This window comes from Phlebotomus argentipes, unplaced genomic scaffold (assembly GCF_947086385.1).
Source record: "Phlebotomus argentipes unplaced genomic scaffold, Phlebotomus argentipes genome assembly contig_15, whole genome shotgun sequence".
Taxonomy (NCBI): Eukaryota; Metazoa; Arthropoda; class Insecta; order Diptera; family Psychodidae; genus Phlebotomus; species Phlebotomus argentipes.
In genome coordinates this window covers 7787519-7810180 of record NW_026776181.1, presented here as the reverse complement: position 1 = coordinate 7810180, position 22662 = coordinate 7787519, and the positions used below count along the sequence as shown (strand labels likewise).

Genomic DNA, 22662 nt, shown 5'->3' with positions numbered 1-22662 from the left:
AAATGTACTTCTGAGATGCTGTTCAGCCTTGAAGAGTGTAGAAAAAGTTGTTTTGATCGCTGATTTTGTTGCAGATTTCTGTCAATCGGCCAAACAAAGTGATTAATCATATCAAGAGAGAAAGAAAATGCGTGTTTTTGCCTGTCTAATTTATTTTGTAGTCTCTGTTTTTATTAATTTAAGAAAAAATCACATTTTGACGCACCGTTTTCGTTTTTTTTTACTCATTTATTTTCTTCTTCCTAAAAAAAGGCTTCCCTTTGCCTGATAAATAGAAAAATATCCTGCTGATAATAGAGTTCAGTTTATTTTCTTCTCACCAAAGCGAAATCGCTTCTGCTCTTTATTTATTCATGTCACAATTTTTCGTTTTTGCAGTTTCCTAAAAATTTATAAATGTCTCAATGTTATCAATTAGTGTTAAATATTACATAGTAGTACATAAATAATAAATTGGCCAGCTCGTGTGCTACATATACAGAAAAATACAATTTGCGAAATTTCGGGTAGAATATTGGGAAGTTTTTGAGGGGCGAATAACTTATTTTGCGTGTCGCTTCTATTCTAGTCACATTTTATTTATTTATCTGTTGACAAAATTAACATATTTAATTGCTATAATTTCCTCTTGCAGTGCCTATAAATGAGGAGTAGAATAGAAAATATATTATATTTATTAAATATACGCATTTGAGGGAGGAGGACAGGTCATGCGGAGACGAGGGATTGCTGCAGCATGAACTCCATGGGTTTTCGAGAAAGTCACTTCTCACTTTATTCACGAAATTCAGTACAGATTTATCTTATGTTTTGCTTCTTCAAGATCGCGCGCCACCCAAACTTTCTCGGCATTTTGCTTATGAACGTAGGAACAATTTTTCTGTCATCATGCTAATAAAGTTTAATTTTACTTCTTCATCGCCTATCGAACAACCCCTGTTAAAACTGCACTAAGATGAAACAAGAAATGTCTAAATAACTTTCTGTCTGCCCTAAAAATCCTACAAAGTCAATTTATCTTCTCAATTAATAACCTCGTTCTTTCGTTTCTGTTTTTTTTTCTCCTTCTGTATATCAATTATGCTTTCTCACTTCACTATAGTCTAAAATTCCTTTATTGTTAATTACATTTTTCCTCTTCTTCGTCCTCTAAAAATTACACATTACTTCACCCTCGAGAGTGTGTTCCATCAGCTCATTATTGTATAGTAATAATTACAAGTGATAATAGTATTTTTTTTTTTATTAGGTTTGCATATTTACTGAATAATAGTTTATTTTTATTCTCTCACTTCTCTTTTTTTTCTCAATAATTGATATTAAATGTATTATAAATATTTCACTATTGTTCAGGGGCTGGCTTGAGTTCCTTTATTTGCTTAATCAGATAAGCCTTCTCGTCGTTAAACTGTTCATCCTCGGATCGATCTGTGTGGAATTTCGTGAGAAAATCGACCAGTTTCTCCTGATTTCGCAGCAAAATGTCCAGTATTGGCTTCGGTTTGTTGGGATTCGCCACAAACACCTGCAAAATAGAGACGCGCGCTTTCAGCCTCTGCCACAACTTCTTCGCCACGCAATTGTCTCTCACCTTGAATACATGGAAGGCTTCGAACTGAATATTTCTCGATTTCTCTTTCAGCATATTCATCATGAGCTTCAAGTTGTCCGGATTCGAAATGTACTTTGTCATAACCTGAAGGAAGAGCAAACACTCTTATTTGTTTATGTTCCGCAAATTCCACTTTTATTGCATTTCACAAGTTTTACTTCTTGTGTGTATTTATGATATAGAATTTCAAATTTATAACAACCATAACAAAATTCCTCCACTCATGTTTGCATTGCATTCGAAAACCACCACCACAAAATCAAAGTCAATTCTTATTAACCCTTCAATTTAGAGAATACTCAATAATAGTGGTAAATTGAGTCGCTATTAAATTTTGCATAATCTCATCTCTAGTCATTTAAGAAAGACAATAGATTCTCCTCCTTCAGTTGAGACATATTAGACGCTTTGACTAAAATCCTTCCGTCAATTGTCTCGAAATCTTTCCTAGCATATCGATTTTGAGTGACAAGTTACTAAATTTCATGCAACTGCGTTGCTTTCCAACAAACTTTCTTGGACACGCTTCTTAAGCTCTGCCAGGAAACTTTTCCGTGACCTTCCACAATCCGTCATCCCAAAAGTTCCTTGTTTACACAACGACTTCGATGTCTTTCTCAACTTTTTCTTGACTCAGGGCGAAAAAGTCAACCCAAGAGTTTAATGGAACATTTTAACTAATTATCTTTCCATCCATTTCAAGAGATTCTCTTAAAGATGCCTAACTTTCACTGTAACCAATTCGGCCTTTTTGCAAAGTTTCTTAGATCGACCGTCAAATATTGCACTCAAGTGTTAATGGGTTAAAAATCCTGCTAAATACGCTGTCATAGAGAAATCAACTTCTGTTTGCACTCTTGCAGTCCAGCATCAAAGTGAGCATCGATACATTTTCGAATAAATTACCATAAATTTAGCTGTGAAATGATTTCTCAGCTTCTGTCATTTGCTCTTTGAGTTGAAGCGCAGTGGATCTCTCGCACCAAGAAATTGGACATTAAAGTTTTTCAAGAGTTAACATACCGTAAAGTTGTGTCTGTCGAGCAGCAACTCTCCGAGCAGCTTGAGACTCTGCCGACGTGTGACATAGTTTTCCGAATTCAGCAGTCTCTGGTAGTGTGAGAAGACTTTGTCGTAGTTCGCCTCCAAGAATTCAGCACAGAGAATCTTGTGCCTCGTGAGGAGTTCCTTGAATGTCGAGAAGGCGTCTGAGGCGATATCGAACGTGGAGACCTCGACGTAGCGGAAAAAGTTGAAGAACTCATCCGAGTGGAGCATGATTTTGGCCAGCGCCTCGTACCGGGCGCACTCCCGCAGCATCGTGCCGCAATTCAGGGCGATCTCCTGGTGCTCATAACCCGCCATCAGTGTGAAGAGAATCTCTGGCTTTGTACAAATGTATTCAACTGTCGGCGATCGCGTGCCGATCTGTCGTCGCAACACATTGTTGAACACCTGCGCCACATCCTTCTTGCCCTCAAAGTCAATCCGATTGAGGTTCTGTATCAGGAGCAGCAGCAAATTACTGTTGTACAGCTCCTGCGACAGCTGCGCCACGATGTAATCTGTCTGCGGTTCAGCGTCTGACGTTCCGTACAGCATGTTCTTGATAAGTACCTGCAAACAAGTGAGGAAATCCAATGAGTCACCGGGAGAATCTCTAACAATGGCATGCAAATTACAGTGATATACGCTTTAATTCTGGGAAGAAATTGCACAAATCGCGAAAAGATCATTGTTTCTCTTCTCGAAATCACAAAACTCTCTGCAGTTCCTTGACCAGATTCTTATCATTGTTTAAACTCGCGCGTCAACTTCGCTATCAATTTTCTTCTTAAAAATCTCATAAAAAGTCCATTTTTGAGAAATTCCAGACTAAACTATTTTCACTTGCCAGCAAAAATGTCTGGGCAAAGTTCAGTAGGAATTTTTCCCGATACATTTTGACAAATAAAAGGAAGTGTGAATGAAGATTGTATTTGACAAATGTCGCAATTTATGGGAAGAACTTTGTTGGAGTTTATTTAGGCATTTTTTTTATGTGTTATTCAAGCGAGAAAAGCTGCACGGAAATGTAAAAAATCAAGAATAGAAATTCAAATAATAAATTTCTGACTCTGAGATCAGCTGATCAATTATCTGCTGGTACTTGAAACATTTTTCTCATCAAGACATTATGCTGAAGACTGAGTCAGAGTCTGCCATATGACTATCAAATTAAGAGGCTCGATACGATCAGTCTGTACACAAGCGTGACTAATTAAGTTGCAGATTACTTGATTACTACAAGGAGGATTAAATAGTCGCAAGTACTTGGCAATAGAAATTTAGTGATCAATGAAAAATCATTCAAATATTATCACAATCATTACACGCCTGACGTCGGGAGCTGTGGAGGGCCCTCGAGTGTGCACTTCAGAGTCATAAATTTCTACTTCTGCGTAAAAGTGACTCAAATTCAGCCCGCGCTGTTGTGTAACATCACAACATTGCGCCCATTGACAAATAGCAAGTGAGCGCGATTGCTTCTGGACCAGAAGAGGCTGTGCAATCGCCACCTCGGAGGTGAATCTTGTGACTATTGCAGCGCGATACAATCCGAGTGATCCGAATGCTCGAGAGCCAGCAAAAAAAAAAGCGCCGAGCAGCGATAAGATATCGCGAGTTTTAGAGAGTCTCTGCGAATTCCATTGCTCGTTAATTATTTTAAACTTGCAATTAGTGAGGAAATTGCTCGCTAATTGCTTTTTGGCTCAATTGATTCTCGATGTTGCTTCTCTTCGTCTTATTGGGCAGAACTTGTGCGGGTCTCATGGAAGAATTCTGGGTTCATCCTTGATTTATCCTCTGCAGAGAGGAGAACATCTGCATTTGAGGCGCGGGGAAAAGATGTTGTCACACACTGAATAATCTATGAGGGCAGACGCCCGGGGATTTGGTGTCCTCCGGTGGTGTCAGGGTGAAAGTGAGAAAGAGGGAGACAGTGACCAAGGATGCGTTGACACTAGGACAAAAGTGTACACGAAATTCAGGAAACCTTGAGAGGTGTTTTATCGATTTTCAGCCGCGCTGCTACGGAAATCCCTGCTTCTGCTATCGGCCCAGCGCACTCGGCGGCCGGGAAAGTAACGCTATCTGGATGCTTCCCTGCACTGGAGATACTCACTAGGTTCTTACTGACATCCTCCTGGGCCTTCTCGGCCTTCTTGTCGCCCCGTTCCAGCGAGTTGACGGACTCCTTGAGCGCCTTCACGAGCTCCGCCGGCGACTTCTGTGACTTCCACAGAGGCATTCTCTGGCCTGACAAGTGCGCGTTCCCCAACGAGAATCTCACCCGGACGGGTAATGCTCAGCAGAGGCAACGGAGTCGCAGTAGAGCAAAATCAATTGTCTGCCACCCAAACACACACTCGCTCACGGCGATTGGCTCTTCCCGAAGTCACTTGAGCACTGCAATCACCTTCATGGACACATCAATTCACTGGGAAACCGCTGCTTGCCACCCTGGATGGCGATTGAGCTGCAGAACAAACGAGAAAATAGCTCGGTCGGGCCTTTTTTCTCCTCTGGGCTGACAAGTGACGAGGAAACCACACACCAAATATCACGGGTTGCACGTAATTTGCACGATAGATCACAACTTGGCGACACGCAGTGCACACTAGGGCAACACTTGGTGACACAATAAGTCGCAATATCGTCAATTTACTGCACTTTTCCACGCTTTTCGCCTTCCAAATGCTGCTGCTTTTTCAGAAATTTTTCCACGAATGACAACACTGTGACAGGCAACAGTGAATGTCCCAAACTGGGCGCTTTTTCGCTCAGCGCTGTCACACTCTTCGACGCCAGGCGGCGAGCGGGAGATTCGAAAGGCAACTAGAAGCCCAACCTTGGATTGCAAGTTTTATTGGCTTTGGTGATTTGTAGAACAATAAAAAATTGTAGGTCAAACTCATATCGACTTCTACAGAAGTCTTAATACTTCACCCCATACAAAAACTCACTTCAAAATCATTGTTCACAATAAAGTCTTAATAATAAGAGAATTTTAAAAGGATTTACACTCTCACCCAAAATAATCATTTCCACACGACTTTGCATTTTCGATTGAACTTTTGCAATATTGAAGAAATCTCAGAGTTAATATTGATTATGATTAATCAACTACTTAGCGTAAGGAATCATTTGAAATGTCCCTCCCATTGGAAAGCCCCGCCCACTAGAAAGAATGATTGAATTGCTTCAAGTCCCTGTAATCGTGAAAAGGAACAATTCAAGTACTTTTCTTAGCCTAATTTTCCACGCTGCTAAAGAGAGAAAATAATTACAAGAAGATATAGTAGTCCACAGCCACAAAGAGTCTGGCTTATCGCGCGAAAATTGCAGAAAGCGTGAGCCATGAAAGTCCGGAAATTGAGAGCGATAAGAAAATGTGAAGTTGTTCAGGATTAGTTCAATCTACTCAGTCTTCTCGTGTTTTTTGTGCAATCCCGATGTTATTATGGCGGGCAAGTGTGAATTTCACGGTTCGGACGGTATTTGCGGCAGACAATCTCCTAACCAGGTGGTTTGTAATTGGCACAGAGCCATTCTTGCCCACAAAACGAAGAAACTCAGCAAATCCTCGCCTTGGCGGTCGATAAGGGCATCGCAAAGGAATTTCAATCATCAAAACTGCCGGAAAATTAGCTCGGATTACGTGAAGCTGGAAGAGGATTTTCTGGACGTGGAGGCGAAATGTGAGCTGGAAAAGAGTAGAATTTTCGAGAGTCAGAAGAAAAAATTGTAAGTAAAATTTACATTCATTTGTGTAATCACCATTAGTAGCGCTAACATCGATGCGTGTTTGCCCAGTGAAATGGTCTCTTATTTTAAGAGCGGTGTGATTTTGTTATTTTGAGTGTTTTGAATCACAGGATTTTTCGCAATTTACATAAAAATTCTTATTCTCCAGTAACATTCATCATTCATGTTGTAGCACAATTCGCGTGTTATCACTTAATTCTACACAGAATTTACTGTAAATTCTCATAAAGCTGATTATGCTGTGAATCGCTCCAGAGCATGCCTTCAAGGGTTCTCATCGTCTGTAAGAAGTGCGTTGGCGGGTCGCTTCGTGACGGAAAATTAATTAACAATGTGGTTTCATGACGGAAAAGTATTTGAGGTGACCTTCTGGAGAGCCTCTGTATCCCCGAGGGGAATTAATCAATTTTCGAGGGTGGATTTGGGACGCTGAGCTCTTGAGGGTGGTCAAGAAGATGAGATTTCTCATCTGAGTTGGGGATTTCATACAGAATTCAAATGGGTTTCATGAAATTTTCAGTGAGTAGAAAATCAAAAGAGAGAGGGAGCACGAGAGAGGAATAGTGTGGAAATTCTCTCCCACAAGTGCGCCTTCTCTCTTTTCACTGGCTGTAGAAGAGCGCATTTCTCTGGGGCTCAAGTGGCGAATTCACTTCATTCAATCAGCTGACATCGAGCAAACAACAACAGAATCAGCTGGGTTATCACACTGGGGAGTTCTGGGGCCACTATTGTGTCCATGTGGTGAGGATTGAAGGGCTGAAAGAGGCACTCTTTGGCTCCTGGGGCGCAATTTTCCGACAGCGCGCGCGTTTTCTCCGCAATTACGTAAAGTGTGTGTCTGAGTTCAATCGATAGAGTGAGGATTTCGTGGCCAAAGGACACCGAGGACCAACAGTGATCCAGAGGAGAGTGCAAGACGTCGCACATCTGCGAACAATTGCCATTGAACGGTGAGTTTTTCACACGTAAATTTACATTTTAGTGAAAAAAAAATGCACTGAGATGCGCCGCTTGGCATTCACTGGTAGAGCACGTATTGATGAGAATCAGAAAGAGATTCACTTTATCGGGAGAAATCATGAGAAACCACCTCGTTTCTATTTGCAGTGTGTGATGGTGTGTTTCAGTTAGGAAAAATGGAAATGCGCAAAATTCAATTGAAATATTGGGAGGCATCGTAAAAAAGAGTTCATTTACATACACTGGGGCCATCGAGTGTTTCGAAAAGAAAAAGAGGAGTGAATATATGAAAAATTCAAATAATTCCCCATCGGAGCTCTCTTTCGTCACAATAAAAACCATATGTTGAAGCCGATGAAAGTTCTCCACATCCTCTATATGCGCTCTTCTCGGAAATGTGGCAGATTTTCTTGGGAGGCGCTTTTCTCATGCTGAGGAAATGCTGATTGATGGTTTATCCGTTCTATTTCGTACACTTCAGCCCCAGATTTTGCCCATCAGGCGAAACGCGGAGAAGAAGAGAAGTGAAACCATCTGCCTGTCGAAAAGGTAGAGAAGAACAAGCGAAATGCATATCAATCAATATCGCGACTTTTTGGAGTCACACAGACACGCTTTATGAAGGATTTTTTGAGAGGAAAAGAGTAATTTTGTCATCCGCTAGTGTCGTGTCGTGACCTAAAAAAGGCACACAGGCGTCGCAAGAAGATGCTGGCTAGAGTGTGCGGACAGAATCTTGGAAATTTCTCAAGGTTTTCGTGGTAATTTCTCATTTAATGCGCCTCAAGCGAGGCCGATGAAAAGATTTATTTGATGAGTCCCTTGAGAAATTTAAGTGATAGAACGCCCCCCAAAAGATAAAACCCGCTATCGATTGACGAGGAGAGAATTTTGTGGAGTTTCTGGGTTGGGAGATAAGAAGCATAGCGTCGTGTGTTACATAAAAGCACCGCACGCGGAAAGGCTTCAATGCTCTGCACGAGATGGGATTCTCAAGTTGACCACACCAATTGGAATTGCATGAATATTTTCTGGCGAAGTGAATTTTGAATGTGTTTATCTAGACGCGATTTCCGAAACAACTTGCAATTATTGCAGGGCTGTCATTTGGATTAAGAATTCAAGTAAAATAAAGCGACTTTTCCCCCTGAATGAGAGTTAAACAACAGTTCCCTAGGCTCTCTACTATTCTTCTGCTTCACTCCGTTGCAATATCCGTGGCTTCTTGGCAAAGCGCCGCTGCCCTAAAGGGCCATATGGTTTTTTCACTGTCGAAAATTAATAAAGGCTTTTGTTTTAATTAAAACCAGCGCGTGTGATAAATTTTTCCCAGCGCAGAGAAGCAAGGCTGCGCCAGTTAGAGGATGTGGGGATTATTGAGTGAATGTTGACGCGAGAGTGCATGAATTAAAATGATATTGCACAATTTATCTGCGTAGATAGAGAGTGAAATGGATGGTTTTTGGAGGGAGGAGGGCTAATCTGCTCCCAATCGTGGGTGTGTTGAAAGAATCTGAGGAGCGGGAGAGTGATTGAGCAATTAGAGGCAGAGACAAGAAAGTGTATGTAAACAGTGGAGTGATGTTGGATCTGGATCCAAGGAAATCCAATAGGCAATTTATAGCGCTCATCGCGCTCACGATGATGAGGGAGAAAATATTGTGCTGTGTGCCTGAGAAAATGCCACTGCCATCCAATTATTTCGCTCTGGGGCTGGTGAATTGTGTGACAATGTGCGCACGACTTCATTCTTAATAGAATCCATAAAGTATCTCGATATTAGTTGCAATGTCGTCGCAAAGAGAGCTTTACGATGGGGGCGACCTACGCTTGCGCTCACTCGTCAACCTTGACCTCGTGCTGGAATAATGACGTCTTCTATTTGGGTCGCTATACTTTTTCATCAGCATCTCGTCATCTGAATAGCTGGTCACTTTTCAATTGTGGCGCGCGGACTTGAGTGCTCAAGATCTCCCGAAGCGCAGCGCGAGGGCCCTCAGCTAATGGAAAGCACACTGCGCCTCAGATAAATGTGTTGTTTGCCTTTCGGAAAATACACCACACAATTTGTGCGGTGATAGTTCCAATTTGTCCTCAATTTCTTCATGACCCATTTTTCACGTCACGCTGTTTGTGCCTTTTTTTGTGCTGGAGCCCAGCCACTAAATCGATAAACAACTGGTGAGAAGGTCCCGCGATTTTTACACTTTTCAGGGTTTCACGCGTGATTTTCCCCTGCCATTCGAGTCGTCTAATCTGTTTATTTTACAGCCACTTGTGCGGATACTTCCTCTGGTGGTTTTATGGGGGGCAAAAAATGGCGAGAATTGCGTGAAAAAAGCTTATAACGAACAAAGTGAGAGGAAGAGATTCGTGATTAGTGATTGTGGGGAATATTCTGGCTAAATAGCATAATCGGAAGAAGAGAGGTCTTTTATGTTTAGCTAAGGGAAAATTTAAACAATTTAAAATGTGAATAATAATGTGTGAAAAAGAGATTTGATAGTGTTATAAAATAACATATCTTATCGCTTTTATTGCTTTTGCCTCTGCAAGAATACAAAATCAACACAATGTGAAGAGTCTATCGAGAATAGCACCCAATATACAGGAAAATCTCTCCTCAAATCGCCGCTCTACCAATGATCAGAGGATTAATTCCTCAAGCAGATGCCTATAAAAGATGACTGGCATGAATATTAAAGAAGTGCTTTTATTGCCATTTCAGTGTGCTTCTGTGGCGTGGAAAAGCTGCCTAAAATGACTTCGCCGGCGATAAAGTCGAAGAGAAAGGGGAGCCGCCAGTCGGTATCCACGCTGAACGCCACTCCATCTGGCTGCGGAGCTGTTGTGCGGAGTTCTGGGTTTTTCAATTGGCTGCGAGTGTTTCGCTTAGCCAATCTCATGATCCAGCAAGGTTGCTAGAAAGCCCGCCGTGGAAAGCTCCGCACACGAGCCGCCCGGGGAGAGAGATAATCCATGGCATATCGAGAGGAAATTGCCCCAAATTGGATGAAGAGCGCAGAGGACGTAGTGCAATAGTAGATACAAAACTATCCGTATAGGACAAATAATGATTTGATGAGAAAATCAATATCAAGAGTTAAATTGTAGATAGAAGAAGTTCTAGTATGTTTTCCTTTCTTCCTCTCTCTCTCTGTCTATTTCCAATTTCGATTTCCTTCTGTGGCAATTTTCATTGAATTTAATAGTGGCGACTCATAGAGTCGATACGCAATAATTGTATTTATTTCACATGTTCACTTTTAGATGAAAATGTAAAATATATATTGAATTCAGCGCAAAAATAAAGCAAACTTTATGAGGTTGAAAAGAGAGTTGATTTCGCAACGGATTGGCCGAAATTGGTAGTGATTGTAGAATAACTATAGGCGAGTTTATCCACCATTTAAGCACTCTGCTTATCATGCGAAGCATCTGCAGATATCTAGCAAAGTGTTATATCACACATGACTGGTTTTTTCCTCACTCAGACGCTTAACTGTTTACCTGCATTTTCTTTCTATTCTACTTTTTTCGCGCTCTTTGTCTGGTCAGTGGATTTTTTATGCGCGATTAGAATCTGGACGAGAGTCATTTAGCATGTAAATACTGAACAGCGTGTGGCAAATCCTCCACAAAGCACTCAATCATCAGCTTGTGGACAATAATTGCGCTCTTATTGAAATTTATATCGCCATAAGACTTAGCCAAACCCAAAGAGGGTCGCGATTGCAAAGATTATTATCAAATTCACACTTGCATTTGAATAAATTTGCAGTGTGTGAAGAGGCGTGGAAGTGCTTGTGATGATAACACACGCGGTAGGAAGGATTGATATGTTGATATTTAATCCACGAGTGTGTGTGTCTTATTTGATAAATAACCAACCATATATTATCTGGAGGATTTTTCACCCCTTCCCATTGTTCGTGAGGAAGGGTGGTCTCGTGATTGTTCATGCTCGACGCTTTGTTGTACATTGAGATAAAAATTTTATGTTAATATTTTGAACAGATTCAGGGGGTTCGAATGCATTCGCAATTGAATTGAAAATTATGTAAATTTAATGTTTCCAGCCACTTTTGACACTCGCACTGTCCTTTTATTACATTGCTATCAAACTTGTGCCAAATAGAGAAATTTAAGCGATTCTCCTTCACATAATTTATGTATGTTTAGGGGAAGCGAAGGATCGCTTTGAAGAGATTAAGTTCTCTTTTCACGTCTATTAATGCTTTTAAAATTTAATTATTCTAGGTATAGTTGAGAAAATTATCACATGAAACCATCGTGTTGTTTCCAAAAGCAAAATCCACATTGTTTTTGCGTTTATTCCTGATTTCCTGGAAAAACAACGGCACGCTGTTATCACATGAGCGCGTCACACATAAAATGATTTTCTATCAAGTAATTTAATTTAATTGCAATTACGACAATTGTGTCACTCATAGAGCCCTCCAAGCTCGCCCTTCCTCCCCTATTCGCCTCACGGTGAGATGTGAATGACGCGTATAGCTATTTTTTCTCAATTACATCGGAGGGATGGCAGGAATCTCGCACAATTGCGACGTGATTTGATGAATGACACCCCTTTCGTTACGCACAGAATGTTCTCTGTCATTTTTTGGGAGGTTGAATGCGCTCAAAATGGGTCAGATGCACTTAACATGAGACTTTTTGTTCTATTTTGACAACACGCACGCAGGATGGGATGGAAAAATGTAGCATTTGGTCGCTCTGGAAGGGGTGAAAATAGTGGGTTATTGTTTCTCAGCACTTCCCCATTACAATAGATAATTAAATGTGAAGTGTACAGATGATCAATTGATGAGGGACAGTTGCAGCTGAAACTGCAATTTGCCGCAAAGATGATTTTGTGTGCTCTAGAATTCTATGTGTGTATAATTCCTAAAGCGCGGAGAGTAATCTGAGTTGAACTGAAATGGGAAAAAGAAATGCCTATTCATATCTCCGTATAGTTGAACATAAAAAGAGAGTCTTTCTAATGGGCAAGTCAAGTGGATTGTGTAACAAAATTTCATGGCATCTTGGCGGAAAATGAGAGCAAAGAGTGGAAAATTGAGTAGCACTGCTTTTTGGCACTCCACGCTTCCTCCTCATCTTCCACTTGTGTTCCTCTTCGGTAAATTACATTGAAGATGATGTGTGTGTGTTTCCACTGCTGGCGAGATGCTTCTCCCGCGGAATGTGTGAGAAAAAGTGTGTCTTGCTTTCTATGGGAATATTCCTGTCATGTCTCTTCTGTGGGTGGCTCGAGAGTTTATTTTTGTCCATCAATTTTGGTAGTTAGTGTCTTTTCACATAATAATCCAAAATCTCGCGGCTAAGTTGCGGTCTTGTTAGCTCTTCATTGATGGTGATTCATAAATCATGGGCCTCAATCGATCTCTTTCACTCGCAACTCCGATAAACTTATCAACAATTAATTAGGCACCATGTAAGGAGCATCGATAATTTTATCTTTTCCAATTTGTTCGCACAGTTATCTTGAGCTTTCGCCAATTGCGCCGAGAGAGCAAAAAAAAGCCAAGCAATAAGTGGCTGATAACAGTGGGAATTGAGTATGCAAATGGGCCACTTTCTTCACTCTCTTGTGGTCATAATCGCAAATATTGGACTGTGCGAGGTTTTTTTTCGGTGTGAAATTATCGAGGGAAGTAATACGGAAATTTTCAATTGAGCATATTTGCACGGTCAATGCTAAAATAGGGGAAAAAACAAATCATGAAGAGCCGCGAAGTGGAGAGAGAAGCTCTCCAATGGCGCGCTGTCCAGTGATTTTTATCCGATTGTAACACCATGTTAAACAACACCATTGATTTGCTCTTTTTACATAACGCTTATGTCTGTGGATAATGTTTTTTCCCTCTCAACACTGTAATTTTACAGAAAAGTTTTCCCTCTTACTTAGTTTTGGTTGTCGTCTCGAAGTTTCTCTCCGTTGATGGATTTTACTCTCAAGGGAACTCTCTTAGTTCATTATGAGGGAGACAGATGAAGAGTTTAGCCCTAATCTGCTAGAATATTGAATATCCTTGTTGCCATCTTCTAACTTCACACTGTACAATTCAGTGTGAAGTTAGCATTTCACAAAGTGACAGTGGAATTGTATGGACAGGAGCGTCAGAAAAGGAATTTTCGAAGATAAACAGGACATTTTTGTAAGTATTAGCAAAGAAAAAGGGCTTTTGCACAGCAGTGCGTATTCTTTTAATGCTATATTACGGTTTCTCATTACGTATTTAATGCGCGTTCTCAGAATTTAAGAAATTTGCTTTTCTTATCATTCGAAAATCTTTCCTGAAGACAACCCGGTTGACCTGCGACTCTGAACATAAATGATTTATTAAAGACTTGTTTGTAGATAAGTAAAAAGAAGCACGAGACAATGGAGAGATCGCACTATAACCTAAGAAACCGCTTCAAGGCAGCCACGAAGGAGACATATGTGGTGAGAGACTCAATACTGAGGCTGAATGATTATTGCCTCCTGTTTATCTTCTCCTATCTGAATATCCGGGAACTGTTGCTGATGGAGAAAGTGTGCCCAAGATTTCAGGCTGTCGCAAAGAGGATCTATAAATCCACACGCGTTCTGGACTTTGCGCCATCCAAAAAAGGAGCATGTTTTACGCAGCAGGAAGTGAAGAATATCGCGAAGAGATTGTGTCCTCACATTCACAGCCTGAAGGCGCATAACGCTGTGTTTACCAATCCAATCTTAAGCCTCAATCACTTATTGAGACGCTGCACTCATTTGGAGAACTTGTACCTCTATAGTTTCGACATAAACAAGCGTATGCTGAGAGTCCTTCCCAAGACGTTCGTGAACCTCAAGGTGGCTCAGTTGAAGGACTTTCGCTGTACTGGCGTAAGAGATCATGCTGTGGAGCAGTGTCTGAGAGAAGCAATGCAATTAGAGACACTCAATTTGGCTGGCTATTCAAGAATCAATGGACGATGCCTTACGATATTGCAGCATATTCAAGAGATTGATTTGGAAGATTGCTATTCAATTAATGCGTCCTACCTCCTTGCGTTCCTAAGGCAAAATCAAGGATTGAAGAGCCTTGGCATCATTGGCGTTAGGGTAATAAGTTCTTTGTGTTTTGATGTGATCGCGAATGAACTGAAGAGCTTGGAGACTCTCAAGATCGACAGCTCATATAGTCATATTGGTCCGTCCGATTTTCTGAAGTTCGCAAACTTGCGTTCTCTGAAACATCTGCAGATTAGATATTTAGATACAGAAATTAACTCTTTCCTGGCGAAATTGTGTGAGCAAAGTATGCTGGAGTCTCTGACGATGTTTCCTGGTGAAACAGTGCTAAAGCATCTGCCGTCCAACATTGTGAATTCCTTGCCCAAGTTGGTGTTGAAAATCAGGAACTGGGAACAATCTCTGACTTATGACAATCTAGTTCGATTCACTTCAATTGAACGCCTCCAGGAACTGCATATTCCTGACTCCGTAAGGATTAGCAGAAAGGCTCTCACTGCTTTAATCAAGAACTGTCGATGTCTGAAGCTCATCAACATCGCCAGATGCTCCATAGGAAACGATTACATCACCGGAATCCTGCCTATTCTACAGGATAGAAAGACGACACTGGAGATAATTGTGGGCCATACAGATATTAGTAACCTCAACAAGCATCCTAAACTCAAGTTAACACACGGATATGTAAATCAGCTTTGGTAAACTCATCTTGATATATTCTTTTATATGAAGGAAACACACAGGATTCATCTAAAATCCATATGCTGGACCTTTATTTTATTCAAAATTATATATTGTTCTTTCAGAAATATCTTATATTCCAAGATATTTCATATTTTAATTTTATATTAAAACATAATTGAAATTTGGACGCAAGAAAGCAGAAATTCTGTATTGAAACTAATAAAAACAGAATTCTTAATTTTCTAGTTCTTATATTGCTTTAGGCTTAATAAATTCCCTGATCTAAAATTCTGTCATTGACGATGTTAAGATAACTTTCTGAATATTCCAGTGTTGTCTCTGAGTGTTGAATCTGACTCTGTCTATCCTGCAAAGTCACAATTTTCGCTGAAAAGTCATCATATTTTGGTGTAAAGCGTCTCTTTCAGAAGATCAGCAGCTTTAAATCTCCAATCTGTGTGCGCTTTGCTCAGTGATGAATGATTTTTTGAGGAGTCAGCTGGAAGATGAAAGCAAAATCGATTGCCACCGAAAATTTTGTCTCACAATTGTGGCAGAGAAGGTCTTCATCAAAATCCAAGCAATGTTTACATCTATATTCAACTTGCAATAGCATAGAAAGTTAAAATTCTCTATGGCGCAACTGCTGTCTCGCTCTCGCGTACGCCAGTTAATAGCATTGATTGAGAGATTGGCCTCGTTTTATGAATATGAGAGCTCTTCGTCGTCGTCTCATCGCTAATGTTCGCGCGCCGTACAGTTTGTTGGGATTTGGTGTTGAGGCAATGCTTTTCGAGCTGGTGCTTTGGCGCGAAAGAGATGGAGTGCTGTGTGTCTTGTGAAAGCATTCATTTCAAATCGACTCCGCTGTGCGTATCAGACTGAGAATTTCTTTCAGTCCACTAAGGCGAGCGTAGGTGTCCGGATGTTCATTGTTGAGTGCGCGGTGTGATTTTCTGCACAGCGAAGGAGGGAGAGAAGAGCCGAGCGCAGGGACATCTCAAGACGTCTTGAGTGTTGTGTGTGTGCCTAGACAACAGCTGAGTGTCTTTTGGTGAATTTGGAGAAAATGCCATCGGCGTGAGATAAGCATCTCAAGTCTCAAGTGAAATGCGTGACATGATAATACTCTCGTCGGAATAACATGCAGCAATTTATGCGTACGTCTTATCAATTATTCATGCAAAGTTCAGCGCACTCATGGAGGGAATTATGATTATTTGGATTATTTGTCAAGTGATGTGTGCTGATGATCTTCACTCTTCCCTTTGCGGAATCGCAAATGCGATCGAGCTTCTCGCGGCAATTAATTGACACGAGCCAGTGTCAACTCGGGGTGAATAAGTGCTCATTTGCATATCCAATCTTCTCATGATTCTCGTGAATGAGCTGCATTGTTGTTACCGCCAAAAGTCTCTCTGTCATTTTTCATTCTCATCCCAAATGCGCTCTTTGATATTCGTTTCACAATTTTCTTCAAAGTATGCCACACAGTTAATCATATATTGTGAATAACAATCGACTCCAATGTCTTGCATTTTAAGTGAGAAATTGAGTCAGATGATTTTTCTATTTATTGTCTATTTCTGTCCCTGTGTTCGGTCACGTCCCTCTTGTTTTCTGTGCCTTTTCTGGGTGTCTCTCTTTGGACTGTATAGAATGGAAGGTTTCCAATGACAAAAGCAACAGTTTTTCCTTGCGAGGCACAAGTAAACAAAAGAAAGTCAAACTCGCCTTCAACCTTCTTAAAATTCACGCTAAAACTGTGTGCGTGTGTGTGTTTTTAGAAAATGTAATTTACCATAAACTGCGCTCAGAATGTGGTGGGAGATTATATTCTGACCCTTCGCTAGGCAAAATCAACAGGAGGGTTGCTCACTTTGGCGGAAATTGTAATAAAAGCAAGAATATCAATTTTACAATGCATAATATATTGAATTACATGTTGAATTGTTTGTGTGAAAATGGTAGGAAAAACAATTCAATCAATTATCAAGTGAAAATGTGTGTATTTTTTCCAATGATTTTCCATTTCAAAATATCACCCAGTGTGTTATTGTTTCGCGGAACTGTATTTTTTCCCTCCGCCATGCATTGACATGTTGTCTTTTATATATGCTTTATATGCTACAATAGTGCACACGTTCACAGACAGAGTGTTCACATTCTACAGGGTGGCACATGTGGTGGAAAAAGGCCAGAATGATCGCCACCTTGTGGAGTATTCCACATGAGTCTCTGATACTTTGGGCATGATTAAAAGAGAATGGGCAAAATCGAGTTATTTCATATTTAGTCATCCATAATAGGTATTGTGAAGACATCGTAAAAATGCATAAAATGTGAAAGTGTTATATTGTGTAGTGTGATTTTTATTTTTTTATGGTCTATGTGGTATATTTAAAGAGGCAAAAAGTTATAAGTGTTAAACATAGGAGAAGAAACTGAGAAGTGGAGTTTTATCAATTAAAATTGCAATCAGTCACGCGACTTATTGTTAAAATTGCGTGTTTCATTCAATAAACGCACTGAGCACCATAGTTTTGTCTATAGGAGACTTTACATTATTGTTAATGTAGAAGAAAACACTGCAAAGTTGTAATACATTAAAAAAAAAAGAAGAGCTGCGATGATTCAGTGGAAAGTGTGCGGCAAATGAAGATTTCAGCCGATAGTCGGGCGGATAATTGAGGAATTTAACTGCGGTCAGTGAAGGCAAAGAAGTGACCATGCTGAAGATTCAGATGCTGGAGCAGATTGTGACGAATGAGAGCATCCGAGATGAGAGGCGAGACGACGAGCGATCTGACACTATAAGGTCAGTTTAATTTCCTTGCACTTTTTGCCCCACCTCAGATCCAATCCACCGATCTGAGGGAAGATCATAGAAAGTCACTCCACGATAGTGTTATTTATTAGTCTGCTCATGTACAATTAAACTAACATTATCTCTCTTTTCACTCAAGTTTGTGTGATTGGTCAGGAAATGGGTTTTCTCAGCAGATAAACCAATTGATTGATTTGAAAGAAATCACACAGTTCATATGTGGTTCAATGAAAATTCTCTTGATGACTTTTTACCCGCAAGACCGCTTTACGAGAGCGACAAATGGGTGGAAAAAATGCGCCGTTCATCGCATGACCATTATTAGAAATCCTTGCATACCTTCGCAAATGACTTTCAATATGTTGATTGATGGTGCAAATTAGCTACCATATTGTTGCAAATAGTGTGAAAGATTGACCGCAAATTTCACATTTGCCTCTTGGATCACACACTGTCCAGAGGGAAGTTAAGCGCGGAATTTATGACCCTTGTGCAACCTGAAACGCCGTCCAGACAGTGTGAGAGATTTGAGCTAAAGCGACAGTCACACCATTAAAATGATATTGACATGATTAACACTTCGTATGTTAAACATTCTTCGCCTTCTGCATAACTATGTATACTTTGTGGGTTTTTTCCTCAAAAAAATTCATTTGCTTTCATAGAAAATGCGATAGCACAATTATCGCTCAAGTGTTAAACATAGAATGCAAAATGTGGGGAAAAGCAAGAGTATTTATGAATGCAAAATTTTTGCAATTTCAGCGGTAATTATCAAAAAGTGAGATTCGCGATTTGGTCGAGCGATAAACATGACCATAAATATTTATTTCTATTTTTTTTGGATGCGAATTTCAAATCACTCGTGAAACTCCACTCACTTTCGTGCACTTTGAAGGCTGACAATTTCACGAAGCGGCTCTCCTGGCGCATGAAAATGCGTGATACAGACTGCTTAAGTCTCCAACGAGATGTTCCCTTTCAATATGCCTGAGTGATGTGTGCCCACGGCTTTACAATTGCTCATGTGGTCGCCAAAGCGTGCGCCCAAATCTGTGATTTGTGTAAATTCCTCGCATTCCCATTTTCATACATTTTCCCACTGGGTTATTTTCGTGAACTTATGATTTAATACAAGTTACGAAAAGATCCACGTAAAGACTGACGCGGTGTATAAATTAGGAATTTTGCAATTGGACAGTTTGGATTTTTCGACGGAGCGCGCAATGTGGATTGGAGTGGCATTTTTGAGTGACATAGAGAGACTCTGCAGAAGGCATTGCGTCTCTAATTGTACTTGCAGTCTCATATTTCCCTGGCCATGTCTTTAATCTCGCGATGGCAGTAATGCAAAAAACGCGGCAATTGTAAAATACTGGCGAGTGCGTCACCTCCTTTTTGTCGCTGCTTCTGCCAAAAGAGAGACACATGGACATAATTGGACGCATGGGAACGTTGATAATTAGTTAATTTATTGCAAGGCACACACATTGAATTTGATAGGTCGTTTGACATACTTTACCCGATTTGAATGTTGCGCATCGACTGTTATCCAAATCGGATATCGATTGACTCGCAGCCATTCAATGCACCGTGAAACATGATCAGTGTGCCCGATGAGGTTGGGCCCGAGGAAGAAAAGGGTTGAGCAGCAGCAGATGCTGAAGGTGTTTATTAGTTCAAAGCCATTTGATAATTTCCACTTGCGCACATTGCTTCAACACAACTCCAGTTACACAACACACTCTAATTGGCTGGGTTCTTGTGTGTATTTTTGGCAATGGTTTATTTTTGGGTAAAAATGTAAACATAATTTCGTCATTTTTCACTCCAATTGTCCAATTTGCTGTTCCTCCAATTGTTTGTTATGTCTTTTTTTTCACGTTTGCCCAAGACAAATGTCTGTTTCCGCTTTTTGTGTGTCTCCACAGTCGAAGGAGTTAATCAAAATGATTTTGCCATGGAAATAGGAATACAAGAAAAGGCGCACGATTGCCAAAATTGCCTAGAAATAATACAAATAGCTGTGACAATAACAAATTACAATTTATATACATTTTGTCGTTTTTCCTATCTTTGTGATGTTCTGTTGAATTGGTTGAAAAAATACGCGTAGGAAATTTGTGTAGAAAAATCACAGATAATCTAGAAATCCGTGTGAAAAATTCTTTTACACGCAACAAGTTGTATTTTGATCACTTAACACGAGAGGAGCCAAAATTGCGTGAAACACACAGGAAACATATTATTTGAAATACCGAATATTTCTTCAAACATCAAAATTATCTTTGATTCTTTATTGAGTTATTGTATTTCCTAATCTTGACAGATTTCAGGGTTTTTTTTATTCATATTTTATTTGTTTAAATGTAACTTCATGAGAATGCTTTTGCAGTATTTTCTACACGTATAAAATGCTTCAATCGGTCTCTAAACAACTCTTCTCCGACCACGAAATGTGTGACAAGAAAAGCCATAATTGAAGGAGAGATGGTGCACAGAAGAAAAGGAATTCTTTGTCACTTATTGCCACATTTTTTCTCGTCCATTGCGACATTAGTTACATCCGTCCGGAAATCTCGCGTACGTGTCGCTGGGATGGATTGTCTGGGACCATCAAGAAGGGTTTTTTTTCTTCGCTGATCAAATGGAGTGTTTTCTGAAAGCGTGCTTTTTTTCTGCTGCGGTAATGTACTGTGAGATGATAAATTAACGGTGAAGATGTCCGTTTGCTCTCTTTTTTCCCATCTTTTACGTTATGGGTGTGAAAAATTGAAAGCGACACGAAATTTTGGCACTTAAAAATGGGGAGAGAGTGAAAAGAGTGCCCACCATCTCAATGAAATGTAGGTGAATGAGTCACTAAAATTGTTAATTGTGCCATTGTCTTGTCAGTTGATTGCGCGATATCAGTGAGACAATCTGTGAATTGTGAATTTATTTTCAATCACGCACCCTACCTTAAAGCAAGGGGGAATTTAATGCGTCTCCCAAAGAATATTTATGTCTTTTTGCGTGGAGCGCAATTTTCTCCCGATGGACATTAAGAGAAATGACGTGGGCTCTGAAATTGAGGCAATTCTCTTTCCAAGAACGCGAGATGTTCTATTTTGGACAGTGGCGCACGTAAAAATTTTAATGAAGGGTTTTTTTCTCCTTCTTTTCAATTCATTTTGATGGTTTTTCGGGATATAAATAAAATGATAAATAAACATGAGAGTTTTTCAACAAATTGCGCTATTCGTGCTGTCTTTTCACAACTCTAAATACTCACCATAAGAATAATATACCATCATCAGTGAAACATGAAAAATTGAATCAAACAAAAGCATGTTTTTTATACTATGGAACACTCGCGTTTGGGCTGTATTTTGCCTCTTATGCTCACGAATGGAGACGGCGAAATAAAAAAAACGGCAAGACAACACACAACATTTTTCTACAATATGTATTGTGCTGGTGAGTGATGTGAAGGTTTCTCCAAAAGAAGATGATGACGCGCTAAATTATTCATATGGATACACAGAGGAGATGCGAAAAGACTTTGTCGATTTTTTATTTGCTGAGGCGTTGAGTGAAATTGCGATAAAATGCGATTTGTGATTTCTTTAAATTGGCCACATATTTAGCATGCGAATGGCGAGAAGCGGGATGGGAACGCCTCGCCACTGCAATTCAAATTGGATGCTTTATATGGGCTTTTAGGGGGGCACTTTGGCGTTCTTGATGGCTCCCTCGGGTAAACAAAAGAATTGGATAGCCACATAATTGCACGTTCGGAGTAATTTGTCGTTCTAATTGAATGGCAAAGGAAATCCTTGAACCACCTTCTGAGCTAATTTTGCCATTAGGAGAATAATAAAAGTATCGGTGGTGTTTCACAATTGTTTCAACTACACTTCCACTCTTGCACAATATCAATGAAGTTATTTCATACAGCCGTCAACTTTCGTGATTTTTCCTTCCATCGAAAAATGCCGCGCACACACAATTGAATTTGTTGCCTGGGCCTTTGTGTGAATTATGAACTACGCGCGCTGCATTTTTGCCTGCAATTAATATACTTTGATAGTTTCATTTTAATTGGTCAGTGAAAGTTTACAGCTCGACTGCACGAATGTTATTTGACTGAATTTTTACTTTGTTTTCTCAATGAAGAAAGAAGTGTTTTTTAGTGGCGATTGTGTGATTGATTTTATATGCCTCTGATGACCACATGCGATGTGCCCCAAAGGAGAAGAGAGCCCAAAAAAAGAGAGCGAGAAATTGGTGTGATAGCGGAAGAATTCGTTTGAGGTGGAGAAGAATCTCCGCCAGACAAGATGAGCCTCGTCAATCTTTCCCACACACGCTGGTTCTGTCTCATTGTTGCGCCTCTTTGTCAACAATAAAGGTAGATCTCAATCAGAGGGCATGCCATCGAGACAAGAAGTCCTCGTCTTCGTGGTAAAAGGGAGAGAGAGAGAGAGAGTGATAAGAAATGGAAAGCGATCTGCAATCACAATGTGATTGCTTTGATTGAAAATGAGAGGGATAAAGTTAATTTAGAAAGCCTAGGAACAAGATAAGGAAACACAATTTGACATAACCCCAATTGGTTTCTGATGCAAATTCACGCTTTTAACTGCGTCAGGCGCAATTAAAAGTGAAAGAAATGTTTATTTTTCGCCAAACTGTTACGATAATCTACATTAGCGCCATGAAACCGTAATGAAACGCCAGTGATATTGAAATAATTTGAAT

At 40.1% G+C, this 22662-nt stretch overlaps 2 protein-coding genes across 4 annotated transcripts in view; one reads left to right on the top strand and one right to left on the bottom strand.

Annotated features, from left to right (window-relative positions):
• Positions 1-750: 750 nt before the first annotated feature.
• On the bottom strand, positions 751-5483 carry LOC132262888 (protein Mo25). Its single transcript, XM_059762360.1, has 4 exons — positions 4779-5483; positions 2636-3229; positions 1592-1696; positions 751-1525 (listed from the first exon to the last, which is right to left on the bottom strand). Exons 1-4 carry the CDS (start codon positions 4902-4904, stop codon positions 1343-1345), a joined length of 1008 nt encoding a protein of 335 aa, XP_059618343.1. The 5' UTR covers positions 4905-5483; the 3' UTR covers positions 751-1342.
• A 591-nt stretch (positions 5484-6074) lies between these two features.
• Positions 6075-22662, top strand: part of LOC132262886 (rap1 GTPase-activating protein 1) — a 43496-nt gene continuing 26908 nt past the window's right edge. The window contains exons 1-2 of one of the 3 annotated variants that reach the window (XM_059762351.1): positions 16057-16252; positions 17389-17910. In XM_059762351.1, the coding sequence (XP_059618334.1) occupies positions 17822-17910 (89 nt within the window). In that variant the 5' untranslated portion in view covers positions 16057-16252; positions 17389-17821. Of the gene's footprint in view, positions 6401-16056; positions 16253-17262; positions 17911-22662 lie in introns of those variants that run through there. The other 2 variants (XM_059762350.1, XM_059762352.1) reach the window with 2 other exon arrangements.